Source organism: Mus caroli, unplaced genomic scaffold, assembly GCF_900094665.2.
Source record: "Mus caroli unplaced genomic scaffold, CAROLI_EIJ_v1.1 scaffold_7951_1, whole genome shotgun sequence".
NCBI lineage: Eukaryota > Metazoa > Chordata > Mammalia > Rodentia > Muridae > Mus > Mus caroli.
The window spans coordinates 56,065-80,420 of record NW_018388723.1 but is presented as its reverse complement, the minus strand read 5'-3'; the positions used below and the strand labels follow the sequence as shown (position 1 = coordinate 80,420).

The following is a 24,356-nucleotide window of genomic DNA, read 5'->3' as shown; positions in this document are numbered from 1 at the left end:
CAGTATATCATTATGCCAATGATAAGATTTATTACATCCAGCCATGTGGAGGGACTCAGAAGGAAAATGGGATGAAGCCTATAGACTGCTCTCTTATTGAAGTTGTATGAGGCATGCTTAGTTGCTCTGGCAGTAATTTATGACAACTCACATAGTGTATGTGCGAGAGGAAGTCATTAGACACTCAGTGCCCAGAGTAGTGATAACTTAAAGTGCTCTGTCTGAGTTTCATTGCTGTGAATAGACACCATGACCAAGAGAACTCTTATAAAGGACAACATTCAATTGGGGTTGGCCTACAGATTCAGAGGTCAGTCCATTATCATCAAGGCAAAAACATGGCATTGACCATGCAGACATGGGGCTGGAGGAACTGAGAGTTTTACCTCTTATTTTCAAAGGGAGCTAGAAGCCTGGTTTTCTGGAAGCCCACGCCCATGTTGACACACTTACTCCAACAATGCTATACCTGATAATAGTGCAATTCCCTGGGCCAAGAATATACAAATCATCACATGATCTCTAATAAGCATATATTACAATTCCAGAATCCAAGAAAACAGGAGTTCAACATAAAGCATACTTTCTGGGATAAAATCCTGTCTTTCTAGCTTCCTGAAAACAAAATTTCTAAATGTCAGGCTAAGGCCACCCACCATTCCAAGAAGGGCTTTGTGGGTATAAGCACCTTGAACTCTCAAGAAAGAAAGAAGGGCAAGGTACTTGATATTTCTGTAAGTTTCTTTTTATATAACAGTTGACAGTCAAGTTGTAAATGGGCTTTTAAGTGAGCACATTGAGGAAAGACACCAAATTAAAAATATTATAGTTTATCATACTTCTAAGATACCTGTTAGGTCACAATTTGCTATTATGGCGAATGTCTTTAAATTTTATTGCTTTCTTCTCTTTACATGTTTTCAAATTTTTTAAATATTAATTTTACAACCCAATTACAGCCTCCTCCTTCTTCTCCCAGTCCCACCATTACAAATACCTATCCCCACTGTGCCTTCCCCTGGGTACCACCACACCCTGGGGCATCTAGTACCTTCAGGTTTAGGAACCTTTTCCACTGAGGTTGAATCAGACAGTCCAAGTAGTGGAAAGGGGGATCCAATAGTTGGGATCAGAGACTGTAAAAGTCGCTGTTTCCACTTGTTAGGGGAACCACATGAACATCAAGCTGTATGTTTGCTGCAAATATGTAGGGTGTCTGGTTCTAGATCCTACATGCTTCCTGGTTGGTGGCCTAAGCTCTTGAGTCCCTATGCTCTCAGGTTAATTGACTCTGTAGGTTCTTGGGGTGACCTTGACCCCTCTGACTTTCCCATTTCTAGCCCCCACTGTTCTACAATAGTCTCTGGACTCAGCATAATGTTTGGCTGTGGATCTCTTCATTGGCTTCAGTCCACTGCTAGATGAAGCCTCTCAGGAGACAGTTACGCTAGGTTCCTGTTCGAAAGCATAGCAGAGTATAATTAATAGTGTCAACGGTTGGCTCTCTCACATGGGATGGGTCTCAAATTGGGGCAGACATTGGTTAATTATTCCCTCAGTCTCTGCTCCATCTCTATCCCTGCACATCTTGTGGGCAAGAAAATATTTTGGGTTGAAGAGTCTGTGAGTGGTTTGAGGTTGCCCCTTCTTCCTCTGGCAATCCTGCCTTGCTTTAGGGGGTGGCATTTCAGTCTCTATATCCCGCTGTGGTAGGAATCTAAGCTTGTCACCCCTATAGACTCCCCATGTTCTCTCCCATCCTAGGCTTCCAGCTAGTCACCAGAAATGCCACCCAACCTCATTCTGATTACCAGGCCCCTCTCACCCTCTTCACCCTACACTTGATCGCCATCACAGTTCCCCTCTTCATGTCCTCTCCTACACAGTACCCCCTTTCCATTATTATCACATGACTGTTTAGTTTCCCTATCTGAGTAAGATTCATGAATCCTCCTTGGGACTTCCTTATTACTCAGTTTATTTGGGTCTGTGTATTGTTGCATGGTTATCCTGTGCTTTATCACTTATGTCCACTTATAAGTGAATATATACCATGAGTGTCTTTCTGTCTCTGGGTTACTTCACTCAGGAGGTATATAAATTCTCGTTACATTTATTTGCCTGAAATTTCACGATTCCTTTGTTTTTAATAGCTGGATGCCATTGTGTAGATGTTCCACATTTTCTGTATCCATTCTTCACTTAAGGGACATCTAAGTTGTTTCCAGTTGCTGGCTATTTACAAATAGAGCTGTTATGGACATAGCTGATCAAGTGACCATGTGGTATTGTGGGACATCTTTCTGGTATATGCCCAGGAATGTAATAGGTCTTTACATTTCTTTTATTTAATGTGAGATTGGGAGGAAAATCAGATCTTGAGGAAAACTGCATTCTTTAGCCATTCACAGGCATGTACCTCTTTTAGCTATTTATCTACATAGAGAAGATAACAGCCTTGGAGTGTTCTCATAACTAGGAAGCACACTCAAACACCATTGTACAGGGCACCTTCTTGACAAAGTGTGATGAGTCAAAGGGTAAAAAGCTTATATTCCAGCCAATGGCAATAAAGTGACATCTGTAAGATCATGGTGTGAATGTTTTAGCATTTTGACTATGAATAAATGTATCTTGCTGTCCATTTTTTGTAGCTTGTTACTAACTTGGAAGACACCTACGGAGTTTGCTATGATGATGGAGAAAAAGCAGCAGAAAAAAGTGAAGCAGAAGGCTTGTCTGTATGTGTATATAATACTAATGAAATAAATTAAATGCTGGAATGGGTTAGCCCTCACCTTCAGAATCCACAAACATACACTGTCTGAATAGGCCACTATCTACACAAAGATTCTCTTGTGACATTTGACAAAACTGTACTAATGTTTCCAGCTTCAGCCAATTCCTCCTGTCTTAACTATCTGTAAGTCTACTTTTTATAGTCTTGCTTCTATGGGGAGTTTTAAATATGAGCTTGGTTATTTTGATCGTCTTGGCTGTAAGAAAGTATTCTTGCATCAGCAAAATGGTTCAGTGGGTAAAGATGCTTGCCATTAAGTCTGAAAACTTGAGTTCAGTCTTTGGGACCTACATGATGGAGGGAGAGGGCCAACTCTTGCAAGTTGTAACTCCATGTGTATACTCTTGCAAGCAAACATGAGCTCCACACCCAAATAAATAATAAATGTAAATTTTAAAAAGTATTTTCTTTTCTAAACTTTAAGATAGAAAATAAAATAGGTTTTTAAATTTAGTAAATTGTTGTAATTCACCTATTAAAACTGCAATATGGTTCTTTTTTGCTTTTCTTTTTTCTTTCCTCTCTTTTCTCTTTTCTTTTCTTTTTTTTGTTTTTGTTTTTGTTTTGTTTTTCGAGACAGGGTTTCTCTGTGTAGCTGTGGCTGTCCTGGAACTCACTTTGTAGACCAGGCTGGCTCAAACTCAGAAATCGGCCTGCCTCTCCTTCCCAAGTGCTGGGATTAAAGGCATGTGCCACACGCCCGGCTATTATGGTTCTTCTTAAATTGATTGTTTCTGTTTCTTGTTCCTTGTTTGCTTTAATTTTTAAGGTATTTTTAAATTTTTGTTTACGAGTATGTGTTCATGTCTGCATGTATGAATGTGCACATTTGATGGTCCCTGTAGATGCAAAAAAAAAAAATTGGGCTAAAGTGACAGGAGGTTGTAAGCGATCTAACGTGGGTACTAAGAACTGGATCCCAGTCTTTTGAGAAGGCATCAGGCACCCTTAACAGCTGAGCCATCTTGAAAGCCCTGTTTTACATACATTTGACTCATCCAATTGTTTGCATTTGAATTTTTCAACTTTTATTTTTTTATTGTTATTTTGTGTGTATGAACAACTGCATGTGCCATAGAGTATATGTAGAGATCAGAGGATAAGTTTGTGAAGTTAGTTTTCTTCTTTCCCATTTACATGGGTTCCAGGGACCAAATTCAGGTTATCAGGCCTGTTCCATTCCTCTCTTAGCAATATTGCTAGTTCCCATTTATTCTATTCAAACATAAAACCTTATCTTTTTATTTATAATTAGTTTTAAAATGGATTGATTTGGGCTATTTAATAAGAAACCTGGATTGAAGCTTCTCATAAATCTATTTAAAATCTGTATTTATTTATATTGCATTTAATTTTGTTCACCAGAATTTAAATTTGTTCATTGTTTGGATCTTTTGCGTGATTTGTTTGTCTTACAGTTTGGAGGGACTATTAATGACATTATATTTAAAACTTTAGTTTCTACACATTTGGTATGGGTGACAGGCATATGGTTGTTGTTTGTCATGATCTTTGATCTTGTGATACTAGTCATTGTATCTTGTAATTCTCAGAAATTTATGCTGATTATCGAAGGGATAATTATGTTGTGCTCACCAGATACTTTAATTTCTTTCACTCAGAGTTCCAGTCTGAATGCTTTTTGTTTTCTTATCTGGACTTACAGTGGTTTAGAGTTGTAGTAGATAGTAGTGGTGAAAAAAGAAGACCTTGTTGCATTCCAGTAGCGATGCTCAGGCAAGGTTAAAAGTGTAATTTCATGTTTAGGCCTAACAACAAAATCAAGAAGAATGAAAGTGCCAGCTACTTCTACTGAGTAGGTGGGACAATTTTTCTCCCCATTTAGCCTAGTGATTCTCCCTTGGTATGGGAAGTGGAAAACCAGTTTTCACTGCCATGGTTCCTGTGCTGTACTATCAGGTAGTAGTAGGAACATTGGTCACTGCATGACTTATGCAGAGTCCAAAATTGTTAGAGCTTATCTAACATTGAGGAAAGATCAGCCTTCCAAGTTTCAGGGGATACTTGAATTTATACATTTTGCTCACTTCCTGAGTCTAAGGAGCTGCCTTCTTCCATCCTGGGGGGAAATTTTCAAATCTAAGGAAATCCCTGTGTAATAGCATGAAAAGACTGATGAATGCTCAGCTGGTTTTTCTTCATCTCACAAATTCTGTCTGTCCATAGCAGTGTTCTTTGAGATTGTATATAGGTAAGAGCATCCTGCTTCCTCCATGCCCACTTTAGATAGGTTGGGCTTTGTTTCTTTTTTTCTGTGGAGCTTGTTCTGTGGAATTCAGTTCCTCAAATTCTATGTTGTCTCATTTTTTGTATCCTAACTGAAAAGTATGGAAGCAATTTTTAGTTTTACTTTTTCTTTTCTTTTCCTTTCTTTTCTGAAATTGTGTGTGTGTGTGTGTGTGTGTGTGTGTGTGTGTGTGTGTGTGTGTGTGTGTGTGATAGTACCACTGGAGTTAGGTGTACAATTTCTTTTTACATTTTACTGCTAAATGACACCTTGACTCCTTCCTAGGGGTTTTCATACTAGTGTTATTCAGCAGTGTGGTTTTGTTTCACTGAATTTACTGGGATACATGCCTATTTTTAGAGACAAGGCATTTTATTATATCTTTATGGTGTACTTATTTCAGTAATTTTTACTTGGTCTCATTTTTATTTTTGATATTAATTTTGTTAGAATTTCATGTGGGACTATCATATTTGCAACATTTTCCCCTTCCTCTCCTCCCTTCAACTCCTATCATTCCCTCCCTCAAATTCAAGGCTTCTTATTCTTTAGTTAGTATTTTATAATAGATATGCACGTATTTGTAATAAATATTTGTATATACAATAAACATACAAAGTGTCTATACACATCCCATTGAATTCCTTTAGTGCTGCTCTTTTGTAAAGGATTATGGGGCCAACTATTTGGGATTGAATAACCTCTCAGAGGGCTCATCCCTGGAGAAGAATTAGTTTCCCTCACTCAGTATCTGTTCATTGTCAATATCTCCTCATTTAAGATTAGGGCCCTGGGACATTTTCCTCATCTACATTGTCATATCAGCTGGTGGTTGCATTTCTAATGGATTTTTGAAGTGACTACATTGTTGAGATTTTATGTGGCACAACTTCTTGTCAAATATGGGACATATTATTTCAGAGCAGATATTCTGGTCCTTTGGTTTTTAAACTATTTTTGCTCCCTCTTTAAAACGCTCCCCAAGCCTTCTTTGTGGGGGTTATGATGTAGATGTATTGACTGGAGATGAGTACCCCACAGTCAATTGTTCTTTATATAATAAACAGTTGTAGGTTTCTATGACAATCTCCCATCTGCTTCAAAAAAAAAAAAGCTTCTTTGAGGAGGTATAAGAGCTTTATCTGTGTGTGTGTGTAAGGAGATGTTTTAGGTGCAGTTAGAAATTTGAGTGGTTTAGGGCATTCTCGTCTAAGTCCAGGGATTCACCAGCCCCAGGGAGTTGGCCAGTTTTACAGCCCTAGGAATAAATTCTGTCCTACTTACCAAGCCTTTAATCAAATTAGATAGTTTTTTGTTTCCACAGCATATAAGTGCCACTATTGCACCTTTCAGGATATCTACCCATTATAGTCATTGTTATGGGACTGGAATTTTTACTACTATCATAATCATTAGTAGTAGTAGATATATGTTACTATTTGCAACAAAATGAAGTCTGTTGGTTTTAAAGAACCTATTTGTAATTAAAAAAAAAAAAACCCAGGAGTATGCTTGTGGTAATCAGCTTTCTTTACATATATTGTCATAATTCTTACTGATTTCCTTATATTTATGGGTGTCAGTTCCTGAATTTTTTTCAGTGAGCCTGGCTTCTGCCTACAACCTCCTTTGTTTTCTTGCAGCCTACTTAATATTATGCTAGCAGTTCTTCAGTTTCCCTAGGGCCTGAAAAACATTGGTCCTGACAATTGTGTATCCCAAATTATCCTTGTATCCTTCCTCAACTAGCTTGAATTACATAGAACACAAGTTACCATTATCACTCTTCAGTGTATCTGCTAAATTCTCTTGTCTGTGTTGGTCCTACATGGGTAAACTTCAAACCTTATCAAATTTATCTTTAGTTTGTAGCAATTAATTGCAATGGTGTAATGGAATGAACTGCCCTTATATTTGTGACTGGTTAATCTTCTCTATCCATTTTTCAACTCTCCAGGATGATTCTTCCAATGTTTGTTTGTTTGAATTGTAAAAGTTGAACTCATGGCCTAAAGTATGGTTGAAAAGCACTCCACAACTTCCTTAAATTTTTGAGGGCTAGAAAGGTGGTCAGTGAGTAAAAGTGCTTGCCACCAAGCCTGATGACCTGAGTTCACTCCTTAGAACTCACATAAAGAACCAATTTCTGTTTGTGGATCTCCTCATGGATGATATGACATGCATACACAGAGGTATACATATACACACATACACAAATGAACCTTTAATTTTTTGAGACATGACTTCACTAAGTTCCCTTGAATAGTCTCTGGATTTCAATCTGGCCTGAAACTGGAAATCTCCTGCTCAATCTTCCAAGGGCTGGAATAATACATATGTCTCATCAGGTTTGTTCCTATGAATATATTAATGATTATTCTTCAGTGGACACCTTCTTCTGTGAGAATCTTAACTGGAAATAAGTATGTAAGATTGACTTGACATGGGTTCATTTTCTGATATTTTTTCTACCAGAAGTTATTTAATCATTGCTCTGTATTGATGATTGGCTACTGTTAGATAATACTGAATGTCTACAGATTTTGGCAAGCATATATACAGTCAAAAGTTGTAGTTCACATTCTTTTCTATTTTTGTGATGCTGGAACTGGAACCTACATCCTTGGGTTTGCTGGACAACTGCTCTACCACTGAGCTTCATCCATAGTCATACATTACCATTCTAACAGGTGCAATTCTATACACTATAACACAGTAGTTCTTTTCTTTAGACCATCCTGAAAGCAGTAGTGTAATGTTGGGCTGCTAGAGTCTCTGCAGTTGTATAGATGAAAATAGGAAAACATATTGTGTCATCACTCTCAGGATATAGTTCCTTCCACATTTCATTTCTAGGAGGGTTTCCTGGGATAACATTTGAAACGTGGCTTTTTGCCACCCAAGTTTAAAGCAGCAGAAATTACACAAAACCAAAATATTTTCCAAATACAGTTAATTAGAAAAATAAATAAGTGGATATACAAGTGGTCTCTAAAATTGAAAGTAACTCTGTTTTGCGGTCCTTTTTGGAAGGTTGGTGATGATGTGAGTTCATTCTTGTTGTGCTGTTCACAATTTGCTGCTCAGCTGGAGGAAGCAGTTAAGGAAGAATATAATGTATGTATTCAATGTTGTGTCCAGTGTAAACTATGAGAGTTTGTATTGCTTGTAGAAACTGTGATGTGATATCCAGTAAGCAGTATTATCCTAGAATCAATCCTTTGGGGAATTTCAAAAGTTATTACAAAACAGTTTTTTTTAATATTTTTATTCTCAATGTAGACATTTATGTCTCTGGACTTTTCTTTAAATACATTATCAATAGAGTACTTTCAAATATGACCTCTATATTTTATTTTCATCTTTAAAATAAGTCTGTATTATCAGAATCATTTTATGATTAATGTTCTTTTAGAAATAGGAAGTTTTTTTTAGAAGAATCATCATAGCACTGATTCCCAGGATGAAAAAATATTAGCACAGTTATACTTGACTTTTTGCTTTTCTTATCATATGTTATCATATATATAATACATATACATACACACACATATATACATATACATATATATAATTTTTCCAAAATGAAATAATGAAAGATAACTCAGTGGTTAAGAGTATTTGTTGCTCTTACAGAAGACTCATATTTGGTCCCTCACACTCATGTGTAACTCTAGTGACAGGAGCTTCTGCACACTCTCTTGGCCTCTGCCAGGACACATGTAATGCATATGCACAAACATGCAGACAAGAAAACCACAGAAAATAAAAAAAAGAAAATTTTTAAAATTTTAAATGAAATCACATCTTGCTCATTTCCAAATATATTTTGTTTTAAACTATACCATGGTCGTTATATTTACAAGACACTTTGGGCTGATTAAAGCTTGTTATTGTATAATATTTTTCTTGAGTGACCTGAAAAATAGACTCGTGTTTAGATGTGAGGTTCAACATTTAATGTGTGTTCTATATACACTATATAGTTAATAACACATAATATCTTTTACTTTATATTCTGTGATATATACATATGTCCAACTTCATTTGTCGTGTTGTTTAACTGACATCATTTATTGTAGGCTTAGATTTTTCAAAACCTCCTTTATTTAGGGTTCTTAAATGCTTTAACCTCCCATCTAGCCCACTGAACAAAGTTAGGGGAAAAAGGTTATTAGGGAAAGGGGTTGTGGACCTGTTTAGAAGTAGTTCCTTGGAGAAATTCCACTCTTCTTTGTCAGATACCAGCAGTCTAGTCCAATAGCAAACACTACACCAGAATCAGTAGCAACAGCACAATCCAGCAAAAACAGCAAAGCCCCACAGAAGTGGCCAGAATCAGTCAGAACACCAAAAATTGTTTGGTGCATTTCTCACTACAAATTCAAGACCAGAAAAGACCAGCAAAGACAAGTAAAGCATTGATTGGGAAGCAAGAACATCCTCTCACTGTGGGGTTCTGTTTATATTCTTTCTAAACATCACATGTCCTCTTGAGTGTCTGTTTTCAGCAAAACCTCACATGCTCTCTCAGAAGGCAGCTTCCAAAAAACCATCATGTGACACAACTGAGTTTTTAAAGAAACCACTAAATTCCATTTCAATTTGTCTTTGCCTTTTCCCCATCTTCCCTTTCCTCCTCTGGTCATCTGTTTCATAATTACTTGTGACTCTTTTGTCTCAATGACTGATTCTTCTATTTTGTGCTGCTGCTTTGTGTGTTACTTTATCTGATACAAGTGTTCTTAATACTTTTTGTTTATATTTTCCAATGAAATATTTACCCTTTTAAATACTTCTAACATTTTATGATCATTTCTAATTGAAGAAAAATATTTCAAAACTTAAAGTTTTCAGTAAGATTCAAACAATATTTTACCATATGAAGATGGAACTGTAGACCTGTAAAACAAGTAGAGAACCCAGAAGATGAAGACAGTGCTTCATTGGTAAAGTGCCTGCCTGTTGCATAAGGATGAGGATCTGAGGTAGATCCCCAACATCTATATAAAATCTGGTTGGTTCACATCTGCAAGCCTAACACTGGGATGAGGGATGGAGATGGATGGATCCATGGAGCTTGCTGGTCAGCCAATCTAGTCAATTGGTAAGCTCCAGAGTCATCAAAATACAAATCATAATGGCAAGGAAATACAAGACAAGTAGGAAAGACTGGTTAACTAAAATATATTAAAATTAAAGCATGAGTCTAATGGTTTTTTTAATTCACAAAGAGATAAGGGCAAGAAAAATCATAAAAGCAAAACATTTGGTTGATATAGAGCTGATAGGAGATTATCATGGTTATTATGGATCTGTATCAATAACTGAAAGAGGTAAATTTGACATAAAAAGGTGAGAAGAAAAAACACAAACAGCTCATAAATATATCAAAATACATTGTATCATTTTAGTAGATTTTAGAAACGTGGGAATGTCACTAAGCCATGTCACATTACTAGATAAGGATAATGTGCTGATTGCTGAGAACCAACATTTTTATAAAACCCTCCAACTGATTGCACATTTACTTCTGGTATTACCCTGTATCTCTATTATTTTGCAAACATTCCTGTTGAAAAACCTTAATGTTTACAAACACTGTGCTTATCCAGATCATTACTTTAAGAAAGTCATTTTTGATAATGCAACTTTAAACAAAGGGTACTTTGAATGAAAATTATCCCTATAGATTATACTTGGTTCCCAATTAGTGCAACTATTTGGGAGAGAATAGGATGTGTGCCTTTGTTGGAGAAAGTTTGTTATGGTAATTTGGAAGCTTTGAGGTTCATAAGAATCCTACCATTACCAGTTTGCTTTCTCTGCCACCTGCTTTTGAATCAAGACATGGGCTCCCAGCGTTCTTCCTGGACAGCTTTGCTCCATCCTCACAGAATCTAACTCTCTGAAATTCTAAGGCCTTTTTCATTCTAATTGGATGATAATTCTAAAACTATAGTTACACTATGTTCATTCTACAGGTGTCTATTTACTTTTTAATGCTATTCTTTTATGTCCTAAAACTTTCTTTTTTGCATTTTCATAAGTATGCTTTTTTTTCCAACTTTTTATTAGGTATTTTCTTCATTTACAATTCAAATACTATCCCAAATGTCCCCTATACCCTCCCCCAACCTGATTCCCTACCCACCCACTCCCACATCTTGGCCCTGGTGTTCCCCTGTACTGGGGCATATAAAGTTTAAAAGACCAAGGGGCCTCTCTTCCCAGTGATGGTCAACTAGGCCATCTTCTGCTACATATGCAGCTAGAGACATGAGCTTTGTGGGTACTGATTAGTTCATATGTTGTTCCACCTATAGGGTTGCAGACCCTTTCAGCTAGCTTGGGTACTATCTCTAGCTCCTCCATTGTGGGCCCTGTGTTCCATCCAATAGCTGACTGTGAGCATCCACTTCTGTGTTTGCCAGGTACTGGTATAGCTTCACAAGAGATAGCTATATCAGGGTCCTTTCAGCAAAATCTTGTTGGCATATGCAAAGTGTCAGCATTTGGTGGCTGATTATAGGACAGAGTCCAGGGTGTATGCTGTAGTCTCTGGATGGTGGATCCTATCATCTCAGCTCCAAACTTTGTCTCTCTTCCCTGGGTGTTTTGTTCCCAATTCTAAGAAGGAGCGAAGTATCCACACTTTGGTCTTCATTCTTCTTGAGTTTCAAGTGCTTTGCAAATTGTATCTTGGGTATTCTAAGTTTCTGGGCTAATATCCACTTATCAGTGGTACATATCATGTGAGTTCTTTTGTGATTGGGTTACCTCACTCAGGATGATGCCCTCCAGGTCCATCCATTTACCTAGGAATTTCATAAATTCATTGCTATTAATAGCTGAGTAGTACTCCATTGTGTAAATGTACCACGTTTTCTGTATCCATTCCTCTGTTGAGAGGCATGTGGGTTCTTTCCAACTTCTGGCTATTATAAATAAGGCTGCTATGAACAAAGTGGAGCAAGTGTTCTTAGCAGTTGGAAAATCTTCTGGGTATATGCCCAAGAGAGGTATTGTTGGATCCTCTGGTAGTACTATGTCCAATTTTATGAGTAACCGCCAGACTGATTTCCAGAGTGGTTGTACAAGCTGGCAATCCTACCAACAATGGAGGAGTGTTCCTCTTTCTCCACATCCTCGCCAGCATCTGCTGTCACCTGAATTTTTTATCTTAGCCAATGTGACTGGTGTGAGGTGGAATCTCAGGATTGTTTTGATTTGCATTTCCCTAATGATTAAGGATGTAGAAAATTTTTTCAGGTGCTTCTCAGCCATTCGATATTCCTCAGTTGAGAATTCTTTGTTTAGCTCTGTGCCCCATTTTTTTAATGGGGTTATTTGATCTTCTGGAGTCCACCTACTTTAGTTCTTTATATATATATTGGATATTAGTCCCAAATCTGATTTAGGATTGGTAAAGATTCTTTCCCAGTCTGTTGGTGGCCTTTTTGTGTTGTTGACCATGTCTTTTGCCTTACAGAAGCTTTGCAATTTTATGAGATCCCATTTGTCAGTTCTCGATTTTACAGCACAAGCCATTGCTGTTCTTTTCCCTTGCCCATATCTTCCAGGCTTTTCCCCCTTGCTCCTCTGTAAGTTTCAGTGTCTCTGGTTTTATGTGGAGTTCCTTGATCCACTTAGATTTGACCTTAGTACAAGGAGATAAGAATGGATCAATTCAAATTCTTCTACAGGATGACCACCACCATTTGTTGAAAATGCTGTCTTTTTTCCACTGGATGGTTTTAGCTCCCTTGTCAAAGATCAAGTGATCATAGGTGTGTGGGTTCATTTCTGGGTCTTCAATCCTATTCCATTGGTCTACTTGTCTGTCGCTATACCAGTACCATGAAGTTTTTATCAAAATTGCTCCGTAGTACAGCTTTAGGTCAGGCATGGTGATTCCACCAGAGTTTCTTTTATCATTGAGAAGAGTTTTTGCTATCCTAGGTTTATTGTTATTCTAGATGAATTTGCAAATTGCCCTTTCTATTTCCTTGAAGAATTGAGTTGGAATTTTGATGGGGATTGCATTGAATCTGTAGATTGCTTTTGGCAAGATGGTCATTTTTACTATATTGGTCCTGCCAATCCATTAGCATGGGAGATGTTTTCATCTTCTGAGATCTTCTTTGATTTCTTTCTTCAGAGACTTGAGTTCTTATCATACAGATCTTTCACTTTCTTAGTTAGAATCACACCAAGGTATTTTATATTATTTGTGACTATTATGAAAAGTGTTGTTTCCTTAATTTCTTTCTCAGCCTGTTTATCCTTTATGTAGAGAAAGGCCATTGACGTGTTTGAGTTAATTTTATATCCAGCTACTGCGCTGAAGCTGTTTATCAGGTTTAGGAGTTCTTTGGTGGAATTTTTAGGGTCACTTATATGTACTATCATATCATCTGCAAAAAGTGATGTTTTGACTTCTTCCATTCCAATTTGTATCCCCTTGATCTCCTTTTGTTGTTGAATTGCTCTGGCTAGGACTTCAAGTACTATATTGAATAGGTAGGGAGAAAGTGGGCAACTCCCTGATTTTACTGAGATTGCTTTGAGTTTCTCTCCATTTAGTTTGATGTTGGCTACTGGTTTTCTGTATATTGTTTTTATTATGTTTAGGTATGGGCCTTGAATTCCTGATCTTTCCGAGACTTTTATCATGAAGGGTTGTTGGATTTTGTCAAATGCTTTCTCAGCATCTAATGAGATGATCATGTGGTTTTTGTCTTTGAGTTTGTTTATATAGTGGATTAATGTGATGGATTTCCATATATTAAACCATCCCTGCATCCCTGGAATGGAGCCTACTTGATCATGATGGATGATTGTTTTGATATGTTCTTGGATTCAGTTAGTGAGAATTTTATTGAGTATTTTTGCATCGATATTCATAAGGGAAATTGGTCTGAAATTCTCTATCTTTGTTGGGTCTTTATGTAGTTTAGGTATCAGAGTAATTGTGGCTTCATAATATGAATTGGGTAGAGTACCTTCTGTTTCTATTTTGTGGAATAGTTTGTGCAGAACTGGAATTAGATCTTGTTTGGAGGTCTAGTAGAACTCTGCACTAAACCCATCTGGTCCTGGGCTTTTTTTGGTTGGGAGACTATTAATGACTGCTTCTATTTCTTTAGGGGATATGGGACTGTGTAGGTCATTAACCTAATCCTGATTTAACTTTGGTACCTGGTATCTGTCTAGAAATTCATCCATTTCGTCCAGGGTTTCCAGTTTTTTGAGTATAGCCTTTTGTAGAAGGATCTGATGGTGTTTTGGATTTCTTCAGGATCTGTTGTTATGTCTCCCCTTTCATTTCTGATTTTAATTAGGATACTGTCCCTGTGCCCTCTAGTTAGTCTGGCTAAGGGTTTATTTATCTTATTGATTTTCTCAAAGAACCAGCTCCTTGTTTGGTTGATTCTTTGAATAGTTCTTTTCCTTTCCACTTGGTTAATTTCCCCCCTGAATTTGATTATTTCCTGCAGTCTACTCCTCTTGGGTGAATTTGCTTCCTTTTGTTAGAGCTTTTGGGTGTTCTGTCAAGCTGCTAGTGTATGCTTTCTCTAGTTTCTTTTTGGAGGCACTCAGAGCTATGAGTTTTCCTCTTAGGAATGCTTTCATTGTGTCCCATAGGTTTGGGTATGTTGTGGCTTCATTTTCATTAAACTTTAAAAAGTCTTTAACTTCTTTTTTTATTTCTTCCTTGACCAAGGTATCATTGAGGAGAGTGTTGTTCAGTTTCAGGACTCCTCAGAAACCAGCTTTCTCTGTGATCCTTTAATTGTGGCCTCCTGTGAGCCTGAGAATCTGGGTATGTCAGAGTTCCTGGCAGTTAAGCTCCTCTGAGACCCTGAAATACTGGTGTGACCTAGCTCCTGTTATCCTGGGATGCTGTTGTCCTAAGAACCTGGGTGTGTTACAGTGCCTGGAAATGGTGTCTCCTTTGAAGACCATGTCTATGTGTGGTCTGTTTGAAACCAAGGTAAACCAGAACTGATCAAAAGAAACCTGAGCCTCTGGTCAGGAAGGGCTCCCGTGTCCTTGTTCCTGATGTCACAGGTCTGTCACAATTAGATTGGAACTGATGTTGTGTTCCATTCACCAGTGATCCCAAGATCATGTGGAGAGTCCTCTAGGGACCGAGGAGGTGTCTGCTGACTCTGTGCCCAAAGTCATCCTAAAACTTTCAATTAGTAACAACATAGATTTTGAAAGAAAGGTCTTAATGTTTTTAAATCATATTTTGAAATGCATATGTGTGTGTGTGTATGTAAAATACATAAATTGAATTCAAAGATAATTGTTGAAAATTTTTTAAATGATTAATGAAAGTCTTTAAAATGAAGGAGTGTTATGGGATAATATATTAAGTTTTTCAACTTAAAAAATGTTTTTTCTTTTCTATTTTTGGTGGGTGAGTGGGACAAAAGAAATGGAGAGTAGGCCTGGAACTGATGGTAAGCAGGTGTAATGGGGTATATTATATGAAATTCCCAAATAATTAATAAAAATATTATCTTGGGGAAAATAATTACTAATATTGGTTAAAATTCAGATAACTATTAAAGTAACCACTTCTGAGCAGAAAAGTGGGGGAGGTTTACCATATTTACTGAAGGGGCCTATTCATCCCATTTTGTCTCCACTCAGGAATTAGGCCATAAGCCATCTGTTCCAGCAGCAGTCCCCAAAGTCCAGGAGCAAGACAATAAAATTCCCCACCTGAGGAAGAGCCTGATAATAGCCACATGAATGGGAGATATTTTATCTCAGAATAGACTATCTATCCTAGACAGCATGTTCTGTGGTTAATTATTCATGAAGCAGAAAGGCAGCCCATCTTGGGCATCTTGGCACCACCCATCATTTTAGATTACCTAATCCTAATAATGTAATAATAAAATGTTTACCTATCTTAAGTCTAAGTCACTTTGCTTTTGGATGACCTGCCTTTCTGAGTTGTTCTTAGGCTAGAAGCTGCTGTCTCAGGCATTTAGCACCTCATAGTAAAACAGCCTTTGTTCTATCTCTGCAGGTACTGCACAGCTCTAACTCCCAGACTGCTAGTTGAAGTCTCAGAAAGATAAAAGAGGAGGGAAGCCTGTCTCTGTATTTTGTCCTTAGCACTTATACTTCTCTCAGAGTGCATGATCACATGGCAAAAAGTTTACCACAAGTTTGCACATAAATTCAGGTCATAAATTGGACAACAGAGAATATGTACATGTGTATCCACTAAGAGTAATTACCTAGCTAAGCATTCATCGTCTGTCACTAGCTCTACAGGTTTATGGAGAGTTAAAGACCATAACTAAGTTATCCCTGAAGTTTTGTATAGATAAACCCAGTCCATATCTTATCTTCTGTCCTTCCACCTGTAGTAAGCCCTTACTTCCCTTTTTATGACCTTTGGTTAATGGTCTTACAACTTCTTGAAATATGTTCTAAGTTTTAGATGCCTGTTAGCTGTCTCAGAAGCAATTAACTCATGACACTTGAAGACTCACAGAGTTGCCATCACAGTTTGACAGAAATAATTTAATAGTAGTCTTATTATTTAAAACAGGCCTCAGTGTCTTTGCATGGGTCACCATTTTGAAGTGGTGGTGATCCCTGAATGCTGGTTGTTTCTGTAGAATAAATGCTCTATTGTTCTTACATGGTATTTGAATATGGGGTCCTCCTTCAGCAATTCTTAAACCTTAACAATACAATGCTGTGAGTCCTCCACCTCAGAGTAACTCAAAGCATTTCATCACTGTGACAGGAAAGCTGGATGCTTCCACATGCCCCAGACAACCCATTTGCATCTTTTACCCTCAAAGTCTTCTTTTTATATTCAGTGCTTTGCCACCACTATTTCTTTAAAGAGGCAGAGATGAAAGTTAAATGAAGTATAATGTACAAGAACTCTGATTCCTTTTTCCCCTTTCTTTGTTTTTCCTCTTTTAGTGAAAATAGATTATTTTCTTATACAATTATCCTGATTACAGTTTATGCAGTCTCTACTCATCCCAGTTTCTCCCCATTTCCCATTCCCTATAGATGCACTCCCTTTCTGTTTCTCATTTCTAAGAGATAACATCAGAACATATAAATTAAATTAAATTAAATTAAACCCATCACATTGAAGTTGAACAAGGTAAATCAACAGAAGGAAAAGCATCAGAGAGAAGGCACAAAAATCAGAGAGCCACTTGTTCACATACTCAGGAGTCATAATAAACAGAAAGCTATGGTATATATGCAGCAGACCTGGTGGAATCCTGTGTAGGCCCTGTGCCTGCTGCTTCCATCTATGTGAATTCATATGACCCTTGCCTATTGATTCAGAGGGCCTTGTTCTCCTGGTATTCTCTAACCCCTCTGGATCTTACACTCTTTACACCTCTTCTTCTGTGGGGTTCCCTGAGCCCTGAGGGGAGGGATTTAATGAAAACACCATATTTAAAACTTGTCACTGCAATTTAAAAACAACTAAGACAGAAGTTGGTATCGGGGAGTATATGGTATTTTGAGGGAAAGTGGAAAATTTATTGGACTTTGGACTCAGAACACAGTTGAATGCTGAAAGTGGAGTTTAATGGGCAAAGTAGAAGCTTGGAAGACTGAGATCCACACAGACTGTGGTAGCCCTGCTCAAGTGGTTTCAGAGAGAAACAATCTTAGCCACTGGATTAGAGACCATTCCTGTGAAATTTTAGCAAAGAATGAGGCTGTTTTCTGCCCATGTGCTGAGAATTTCTCTGAGGCTATGTTAAAATTCTCTAATGGAGGAGTTTTCAAGACACCCTACTATTGAATCTGCCCCATGCTAACTAGTAATCCCTCTGATGCAGGTATAAAAGAAAAGGAGCAAATAGGGCAGAAAACAATACAAAATGTAAAGTTTTAAGAAAAAAATGCACCAGAAAATTTAACTTGGGAGTCAAGGTCTCTACTGAAAGAGATAAGGAGATTGAAAATAGGCCTGAGGAGCTTTCTGGGCAAGACCCTACCTAGCTAAACTTCTTTGCTGCAGTGAAAGAAAAAAAAGTTTAAGACCTTTTCTGCTCCTAAAAAGCAGCAGACATAAGCTGCTGCAAATGTGACTCAAGGTACCAGACTCAATCTGAACTTGACAGCATCACCCACTGTTGTTCTGGCTTTAGAGTCATGAAGAATGCATGAGTAAATTTGTGTAGAATCTTACTCCATGGTTAAGGAAAGCTGCTGAAGCTGAAGCTGTATGATATGAAAGGGCAGTCCTTGTATAGGGGCCATGAAAGGGCAAGAGGCTTCAAGAGTCTACTTTATGAATGAAAGTGAAGCCTGGATTGTGGTGGAGACCCCAAGATGTTAAAGGTGTCGGAGCCCTGGGCTGTCTGCCAAGGAGAGCTATAGTGTGGATTGGAACATCACAAGAGAGAGACATATATCTTGGAGGAAGCAGAGCTGTAATTCTGGAACTAGCTAAGCCCACTGATCTCAGACACAGCTCAGCTATAGGATTCGGACTGTGCCAGCCTTGTTTCTGTCTTGCTTTGATCGAGTGTTTCCTCACTGTGACTAGATTCCTTCCTTGTGGAATGGTAATGTATATTTTGCTCCATTGTATGTTGAAAGTATTTTGATTTTACAATTAAGTGATTGCCTTTAGTCTCACAACAGATTCTGAGCTTTTTTTTTTTTTTAGATATTTTCTTTATTTACATTTCAAATGATATCCCCTTTCCTGGTTTCCCCTCAAAAAGCCCCCTATCCCTTCCCCCCCTCCCCCTTGCTCACCAACCCACCCACTCCCACTTCCTGGCCCTGGCATTCCCCTACACTGGGACATAGAGCCTTCATAGGACCAAGGGTCTCTTCTCACATTGATGAATGACTAGGCCATCCTCTGCTACATATGCAGCTGGAGCCATGAGTCCCACCATGTGCACTTTTTGGTTGGTGATTTAGTACCTGGGACCTCACAGGGAGGGGGGGGGTACTGGTTAGTTCATATTGTTGTTCTTCCTAAGGGCTGCAAACCCCCTCAGCTCCTTGGGTCCTTTCTCTAGCTCCTTCATTGGGGACCCTTTGCTCAGTCCAATGGTTGGCTATGAGCATTCACATCTGTATTTGTCAGGCACTGGCAGAAACTCTCAGGAGACAGCCACATCAGGCTCCCTTCAGCAAACACTTGTTGGCATCCACAATAGTGTATGGGCTTGGTGACTGTACATTGGATGGATCCCTAGGTGGGGCAGTCTCTGGATGGTCATTCCCTCAGTATCTGCTCCACACTTTCTCTCTGTAACTCCTTCCATGGGTACTTTTTTCCCCATTCTAAGAAGGATCGAAACATCCACACTTTGGTCTTCCTTCTTGAGTTTCATGTAGTTTGTGAATTGTATCTTGGGCATTCCAAGCTTCTGGGCTAATATTCACTTATCAGTGAGTGCATATCATGTGTGTTCTTTTGTGATTGGGTTACCTCACTCAGGATAATATTCCCCAGATCCATCCATTTGCCTAGGAATTGCATAAATTCATTGTTTTTAATAGCTGAGTAGTACTCCACTGTGTAAATGTACCACATTTTCTGTATCCATTTCTCCGCTCACAATAGATTCTGAATGGTGATCTTTCAATCAGTGTTGAGATTGAAAAATTAATGCACATTGCATTATGGTATGGTCACACATCTTTGAGGGTCATGGAGTAAATTTTGATGGTTTGAATAAAAGTTGCTCCCATAGAGGCCATGATTAAAAAGTTGGTTCCCAATTGGTGGAACTGTTTGGGAGGTATGGCCCATTGGAGAAAATATGTCACAGGGGTGGCTTTGAAACTTAAAAAATTCAGGACATTCCTAGTGTGCTTTCTCTTCGTGTTGCTTTCAGATTAAGATGTGAGCTCTAGAGCTGTTCCTGACATAATGCCTTTGTTCCATTATCATGGACTCTAACCCTTTCTTTGATAAATTGCCTTCTTCATGATGTTTTGTCATAAAATGTGAGAGTAATTAGGATAAACATTCAATCCTCTCTTCAAGAAGCATACAATTGCTTTAAGCCCCAGCTCCATTAAAAACAATTCAGCTCAACTCAGACTTCAGCATGAAAAGCTTAAATTACCAGCTAATTGTTGGCCCCACTAATTATCTGATTTAGTAGCCTAGGGAAGGAAGAAGTAAAAATATCTTTTTGCAAACGGTACAATCTTATATATAAACGACCCTATACATTCCACCAAAAAACCTCCACTCGTAAATAGAAACCTCTAGTCAGTAAAATCAATGGACATAAAATTTAGACACAAAAATCAGTAGCCTTATTGTATACAATTGACAAACAAGCTTAGAAAAAAACAGGAAAACAATATTTACAATGACCTCAAAAAAAAATAAACTGTCTTGGAATAAATCATGAAATTTTTATACTAACAGAACAGAGAAAGTTATAAATCAAGCATTTTTCAAATACTCTTCTGGGAACATCAAGTAGGCAGATTATGACATGGTGGGGAAATCTCTACTGTAGCTCTCAGAAGCTAACTGATATATTCTTAGCCTTTTAGTGGATGGAATTTATGGATCTTGTCTGTATATTGCAAACTGTTTGATCTAATAATCACAAAAATATTGGGTCACACAGAGGTCAATAATAAATGGCTATTTGGAGGCTGAGATAGCCCAAGGTGGTTTTCCTCTGAAATTGTACATCTCCCCTATTTTTTGTGTTTGAATCAGCTAATTGCCGCTTGTAGAACATACAGCAAAGGCTCGGCTCTCTTTTGGAAACTTTTAATATTTTATGAACAATATATTAGATATTAATAATTTAGGAGTTTTCCAAAATAGTCCTATGGAGTGCAAAGCTATTTTTTTATTCTAGATGTAGTTGCATATTCAAAATGGACTAAACATCATAACCACAAAGTTATTATAACTTTGAAACTACAGATTTATATTTGCTTTAGTAATATAAATCATAGTAATTTTAGCAAATTTATCATTGATAATTATAAATGTTTCATGATACTTATTTTATCTTTAAATATACTTTCTAAAACTTTGTTTTCCAGATTTTGGAGTCTCTTTTCAAGGTATGTTTTTCATTGCAGCTTAAAGTAACTAAAATTAAAGAATGCATATTAAGCAAAGATAATCTAGGTCTTGAAATTACAATATTCCCTGATTGCTGCTAGATATTTTTAAGTTTATCTTGCAGTTGTATGTTACACTACCCCCTTCTGAGCCCTGTGATGATGTGTGTGAGTCAGGAATGGTGCTTGGTAGATACAGGGCACAGACACATATGTATTAACTTTCTCCTCATTTTTTTTTCATGAAGTGGTTTCAGCAGCAAGTCAACCAAATAGAGGAGGTAAAATATAACTTCTTAACTGTTAATTACATTAGTAAGTATTGACCCACTTGAAATCAGTTTGAAGTATGTATAAATCAAATGTTTCAATAACCATTGATTGTAAAGTAATATTTTGATTTAGGTTGAAAAATAATCAGTTCGTAGCAAAATGTTTATCAGTAATTTGCAAATGAGTTTTCGGTATGAGTCCAGTAAAGAACAAATTTACTGAATCATTTTTTTTCTCCTAAGGAATAATGTAAATTTCACTCACTTTCTTTTTCTAATTTACATAAAAGTAGTGAGAATTTATCAACTTAAAATTTCTCCTATATTTAAAAATTATCCATAATATAGGCAGACATAAAATTTTATTGATTTTTTTCCAAATTTTATACTGTTCTTTAATGATTTTCTTTGTATTTTCAAATACTTTAAAAATTAGACTGAGAATAACACGTCTATGTCTTCAAGGACATTCAATTCTGCTTTGGGAGAGAATATATGTATTCCTTTAAGCATGAAAGAATAGTTTCCAAGGAAGCTTCAGGGATTATTCAGAATTTTTCTGATTTAATAAACTTATTCTAATTGATAAAGAAAATAATGAAATGCTCTTAAGACATGAGATCAAAATGGGTATTTAGTAACTGGATAATTTTGTTACTTTAGATAAGTAAAGATAATTTACAAAAAGATCGTCCATCAGATGTTAAATTCGTCAAAAAGAGCATTACACAAATTGCAAGACTCATGCATAAAATTGAACATATTAGAGGTCGCCTAAAAGAGCGTAATTTGTCCACACAGTCTAAAAAAACGTAAGTGAATTATAAAAATTAATTGAATTAAAATCAGATGTAAGCTAAGTCAATGTTATTCTTTTACAAAGAACTTCTTATGATATCTGAATGCTTAGTTACTTTGTTCTGATTTAAAGCTTTCATAGTCTGAGATGGTGTTATTTGGAGCAGTGGACATTAGTCACATGTGGTTATTCAAATTCAATTTAGTAAAACAAATTGGCTTCTGGGTCATATTAAACACATTTTAAGTACTCAATAGCCATACATAGTTATTATTTAAAACTTCTGTTGAGTAATCCTATATTTAAAACATCTAGATTGTAATCATGTTTCTGAATGCTTCTGAAATAAATTTTAACCAAAATAGAACTACATCACATCCCAATTTCCTCCCTCCAGCCCATCCCAGCAGTCCTCCCATTCCCCCCTCAAGTTAATAGCCTCTTTTCCTTTATTATTGTTACATACATACATATGTGTATATATAAGTATGCACAAATACATAATTACAGGCTGAGTTTGTTTTTGTTGTTTGTCTATACATAGTTTCAGGGCTGACCGTTTCTTACAAGAGCTAACAAAGGGGGTTCATCTCTTCTCCAAGCAGTCAATAATTATAATTCTTTGTCTAGGTGTGGGAACCTGCAAAAATTTCTACCTTCCACATTAGTTTGTCCATTGTTACGCCATTGTTCTCCAATCTTGTTTATGCGGCCATTTCTAGAATACACTATGAACTTCCAAGAATTATGACTCTTGCAATCTTTCCACCCCCTTTTCTGAGATGTTCTTTGAGAAAATGATGCAAGAACTGTGATGTAGATGTGTCTGTTGGAGCTAGACTCCACATGATCTGTTGATCTATGCATTTTGTCCACTTGTGGATTACTGTGATGGTTTCCATTTGCTATAAAAAGAGGCTTCTTTGATGAGAAGTGTAGTTATACTTATCTATAAGAATAAGGATAAGATTTAGAATGTTATTATATGATCTTGGTTCCGGGACCCCATCGAGTCTATTCTGCACGGGCCCCAGACATCCGGCCACTTTCCCAGCCAGAGGAAAGGGGTTCGCCCAGCCCGAGAGCACTTGGCCTGAGCATCAGCTGCAGACATCATGGTTACAGGACTCCTCCGAGAGTATTCTGCACGGGTGAGGGAGTAGAATACAGAAGCTAACAACTTCTGGGACAGACCAAAACAACTCAGCTTCGGGACAGGTCCTGTTTTGGGTCTTCGTCTTCGGCCAGGAGGGTGGTCCTAAGGCCAGATATCTGTGCACCTTTCCTGTAAGAGGAGAGCTTGCCTGCAGAGAGTGCTCTGACCACTGAAACTCAGAGGAGAGATCTAGTCTCCCAGGTCTTCTGATAGAGACTAACAGAATCACCTGAGGAACAAGCTCTAACCAGAGACAACTGTAACAACTAGCTCCAGAGATTACCGGATGGCGAAAGGCAAATGTAAGAATCCTACTAACAGAAACCAAGACCACTCACCATCAGCAGAACGCAGCACTCCCACCCCGCCTAGTCCTGGGCACCCCAACACAACCGAAAAGCTAGACCTGGATATAAAAGCATATCTCATGATGATGGTAGAGGACATTAAGAGGGGTTTAATTACTCACTCAAAGAAATACAGGAGAACACTGCTAAAGAGTTACAAGTCCTTAAAGAAAAACAGGAAAACACATCCAAACAAGTGATGGGATTGAATAAAACCATCCAAGACCTAAAAAGGGAAGTAGACACAATAAAGAAAACCCAAAGTGAGGCAACACTGGAGATAGAAACCCTAGGAAAGAAATCTGGAACCATAGATGCGAGCATTAGCAACAAAATACAAGAGATGGAAGAGAGAATCTCAGGTGCAGAAGATTCCATAGAGAACATTAGCACAACAATCAAAGAAAATACAAAACGCAAAAGGATCCTAACTCAAAACATCCAGGAAATCCAGGACACAATGAGAAGACCAAACCTAAGATAATAGGAATTGATGAGAATGAAGATTTTCAACTTTAAAGGGCCAGCAAATATCTTCAACAAAATTATAGAAGAAAACTTCCCAAACCTAAAGAATGACATGCCCATGAACATACAAGAAGCCTACAGAACTAGAAATAGACTGGACCAGAAAAGAAATTCCTCCCGACA

At 37.5% G+C, this 24,356-nt stretch overlaps 1 protein-coding gene across 1 annotated transcript in view; it reads left to right on the top strand.

Annotated features, from left to right (window-relative positions):
• Positions 1 to 2,654: 2,654 nt before the first annotated feature.
• Positions 2,655 to 24,356, top strand: part of Ccdc7 (coiled-coil domain containing 7) — a gene marked incomplete at its 5' end in the record, with an annotated part of 75,538 nt that continues 53,836 nt past the window's right edge. Inside the window, 5 exons of the mRNA XM_021154298.1 lie at positions 2,655 to 2,741; positions 8,082 to 8,165; positions 21,111 to 21,131; positions 21,380 to 21,412; positions 22,067 to 22,215. Coding sequence (XP_021009957.1) covers positions 2,655 to 2,741; positions 8,082 to 8,165; positions 21,111 to 21,131; positions 21,380 to 21,412; positions 22,067 to 22,215 — 374 coding nt within the window. The remainder of the gene's footprint in view (positions 2,742 to 8,081; positions 8,166 to 21,110; positions 21,132 to 21,379; positions 21,413 to 22,066; positions 22,216 to 24,356) is intronic.